The sequence below is a fragment of the Aethalodelphis obliquidens genome, unplaced genomic scaffold, assembly GCF_003676395.1.
Source record: "Aethalodelphis obliquidens isolate GAN/ISIS:26980383/991018 unplaced genomic scaffold, ASM367639v1 scaffold15, whole genome shotgun sequence".
Lineage (NCBI taxonomy): Eukaryota > Metazoa > Chordata > Mammalia > Artiodactyla > Delphinidae > Aethalodelphis > Aethalodelphis obliquidens.
This window is the reverse complement of record NW_020837959.1, coordinates 28,539,894-28,543,477: the sequence shown is the minus strand read 5'-3', so window position 1 is coordinate 28,543,477 and position 3,584 is coordinate 28,539,894. Positions and strand designations below refer to the sequence as shown.

Sequence of the window (3,584 nt, the reverse complement as noted above, 5' to 3'; positions counted from 1 at the left end):
CTTACAAAATCTTTTAAAAACCTACTTCAAGAGAATGATGCTGAAACAAATGAAAAAGGACAGGCTTCTCCATCATCACAGAATATCCAAAGGAGCCTCACAGCATGAGAGACAAGGATTCATTTCCCTTCACTTACAGTGTAGATACGATATACAGTGGGGATTTATTCCATGTTAGAGTAAAGGTATAAGGCAACCAGGTCTCCTTCTGTTTCAGTTGCATTTATGTGGAACACAATTTTATTGCTCAGCTCACTTTTAAGTACTTATTTGCCTTCATTTAAAAATATTCCACTTTACAGCTGTCTACAGATGGCAGCCCTTGGCGATTCTATTCTCTGCAGCTCTGTCATTCGAAAAGATTCCACCTTAACTTCAAACAACCTGCATCAAAGTGGCATTTTTCAGGTTTGCCCAGAAGTCAACATTGGCTGGGCTTGCAGACAGTTAGGATTTTTAATAAGAGAACTTAAGTCTAAGTAACCTAAATCAACATATTTTGTTCAAGGAAATAGATTTTAAAATCAGGACTTATAATCAACAAGAAAATAAAGTTCAAAAACTAAAACCCTACTGGGTAACTCTTTGGTTAGGTTATATAAGTATCAGCAAAACAGTTAGTTCAATAAACTGCCAGGTGAGAGTAGATCTGTGATTCACCTTTACAAAATGCTTTGCATGTTTTCGTGTGCTATTTTGTTAATGTGCATGTACTCAGACGGACGGTACAAACTTCCAACTTTCAAATAATAAATGAGTATATCCGCTCCTCCCTTCCCACCCCTCCTACCCTCCTTCCTCCCTCCCCACCCCACCCCCCAAGGCTTAAGAGCTAAGGTCCTACTGACAGTCACTGCAATAATACAGGTTTTCTTAATACCCACGACGTGCATTACTACCCCGCTCCGTTCACAGTCACAGCCAGGTGACCTCCCGCAATGCTCGGCGACCTGAGCTGTCATTCTCTCTTTCCCCCTCTTGCCAATAACGGGTGCCATGTCAAGCAGTCGAACCAAGGGCTTCTGGCGGTGAGCCCCGGAGAAAGGGTGCCTCTTCAGGCAGGAGGGGAACTTTCTACAAGTATAAACCACAGGCGAAGACCTTTAAATCTGCACAGAAACCAAACGCTCCTTCATTATGCCATCACCATATTCTTCTCCTACTTCTACCTGTAACTTTTCAAAACTTTGAAAAGGCCCTGAACGGCCTCCGCGGGATCCTAATTCCAGCTCTGGAGTCTTCCAATCAGCCTCCTAAAACTTCACCTTTAAAGAGGGTCAAAAGACTACGCAATAAATGACCTTTCAAAACTATTCCCACACACTGCTACCAACTCTCTCTCTTAAACCGCGAATGAGTCATCAGGGCTTGAGAAGATTTCAAGGAATCTTCTATACACTGGACAGGGTCCAGTTAGGTTCGGAACAATTCAGTCATTCCCAGGTACTAGGTGACTTTGTAGCCTCACTGCCCCACTACATCCAGACTGAAGGACAATCCGGGGGAGGGGTGGCTTGAGGCCGGGGGCAGAGGAAGCATGGGGTGGAGAGGTACGTCTGGGCGCTCTCTTTTAGTGGGGTCCAGAGAAGACGAAGAAGCCGAGAGGATCTGTGGCTGCAGGTACTAAAGTGAGGGGTCAGTGGGTCTACCGCAGGTGGGGAACAGGGGAATGGGAGAACGTGGGGTGGGAGGGGAAATCTATAGCCCTTTCCCCGGCAAGAAGGAGAGGGAATGGGCGCGCTGGAGTCGCAAGAGGGTGTGGGGAGTTCACTCCCTGCAGAAGACGTACTCGGTGTAGCTGGTCCAGATCTTGTCCTCGTTCTGATCGGTGCTGCTGGCGAAGGCGCAGGTGCCTGTGGAACTGCACGCCACCATGTGGAAGCCCGACTCGGACAGCTTGTCGAAGGCCTGCTCCAGGAAGTTGAACTTGAGGTAATAGCGCGAGGTGTAGCGCTCCGGAGGCCGGTCGGGGTCCCGGCTCTCGTTCAGGGTGTCCCCGAACACCTCCTTGGCCAGCGATGTCTTGCCACACACGGTGATGCGCGCCACTCGCCGGAACTTGGCGTCCGCCTGCGCGTCCCGCCCGATGGTGTAGGAGCCGCGGTAGCCGATGGTGATGTAGCCCGAGCGTCGGCTGCCGTCCAACGACTGGGACGGCGTGAGCAGCGGGCCGGCCGCGCCCCCCGACGGGCTGCGGCTAGCCACCTCCAGGGTGGGCGACGGCGCCCCAGCCGAGGCGCCCTCCTGCTGCTCAGGCTCCGCGTAGCCGAGCGGCAGCAGCTCGTCGCCCAGCGAGCCCTCCTTCTGCACCCCGCGCCGCGAGTGCGGCGGCGGCGGCCCGGGGCCGGGCTGCTGGGGCTCCCCGAGGCGGCGCACGAGCTCCGGCAGCTCGAAGTACTCGGCCTCGCGCTGCAGCCGGCTGCGCTCGGGGAAGTAGTCAGGCAGCACGAGCTGCAAGTCCCGCAGGTAATCCAAGATGTAGCGGAAGAGGAAGCCGTCTCGGTCTAGAAAGAAGCGGCCTTTGCTGTCCCGGGCCAGCTCCTGCGGCTGCTGCTGCGTGAACATGCGCCAGAGCAACGAGTCGGGAACCGACACCACCGTGCAGCGCCGGGTCACATACACCTGGCCCCCCACGTTCAGCTCCACGATGTCGGGAAAGAGCGGCGGCTCAGCCGAAGACGACGAGGAGCCGCTGCCGCCGCCACCACCCCCGTTGGGTAGTCCACGAGTGCTGTCCGCCAGAGCCATGGCCAGGAGGTGGCCGGGCTAGGGCAGTGGCCGAGAGCCGGGCCGCGCGCCGGATCAGCCGCCGCCGCCTTTCTCGGACGCTCGTTCAGCCCTGCGCCCCGGCCCGCCGCTGCCACCGAGAGCCGCGCGGAGCCGAGCGCACGATGCGAGCGCGCCTCTGTGCGCCCCCGCGAGCGCCGCTGCACTCCTCCCGCCTCGCCCGCGCGCTTCAGGGGAGTGCCGGGTGGCGGCCAGCGCGCTGCTTAAGTAGAGCCGGGCGCCGCGGCGCGCAGAAGGCGGGGGCGGCTGCGGAGCGGCGGAGCCTCGCTCCCAGGGCGGGAGGGGGTGGTGGGGCGGGGAATCGATCTGCATCTGAAACGCTGACGCCGCGGCCGGCTGCTGGCTCCACCCCGGCTCGCGCGACGCCGGGACACCCCGACTTCCCTACCGCCTCCTCGCCCGGTGCTCTAGCCCCTTCCCGCTCCTGCCCAACTTTCTTCCTCTTCCAAAGCGGACAGAACCTGGGCTTGGCCGCTTCGGAAGACGAACCTTCTTTGGAGGGGCAGTCACTGCGCCCCCTCTCCTCCTAACTGCAGCCGGAGACTGTGGAAGGAGCACGTGAACTTTCCGGCTCCCCCGACCCGGGGAGTGGAAGGGCCTGGCTGCCCCCGGAGACTAGCCGCTTTAAACACGCGGCTCGTCTCGTTGCTGAAAGTTCTAGAGAGAGCCCAAAAAATCTGGAGAGGCGGTGGGGCCGCCCCGGCCTGGAGGCAGCTAGATTTTGTTCGCGCGTACGAGTAGCCTCGTAAAAACCCTAGAAACAAAAAGCCAACCTCGGTATCCTGCTGTAGAACGCT

At 57.5% G+C, this 3,584-nt stretch overlaps 1 protein-coding gene across 1 annotated transcript; it reads right to left on the bottom strand.

Annotated features, from left to right (window-relative positions):
• Positions 1-810: 810 nt before the first annotated feature.
• KCTD12 (potassium channel tetramerization domain containing 12) lies at positions 811-3,051 on the bottom strand. Its single transcript, XM_027116053.1, has one exon. The coding sequence runs from the start codon at positions 2,746-2,748 to the stop codon at positions 1,768-1,770; it is 981 nt and encodes a 326-aa protein (XP_026971854.1). The 5' UTR covers positions 2,749-3,051; the 3' UTR covers positions 811-1,767.
• Between the last annotated feature and the right edge of the window lie 533 nt (positions 3,052-3,584).

Coding starts and splice junctions, on each gene's coding strand:
- KCTD12 (XM_027116053.1), bottom strand. CDS start 2,748: ATGGCTCTGGCGGACAGCACTCGTGGACTACCCAACGGGGGTGGTGGC.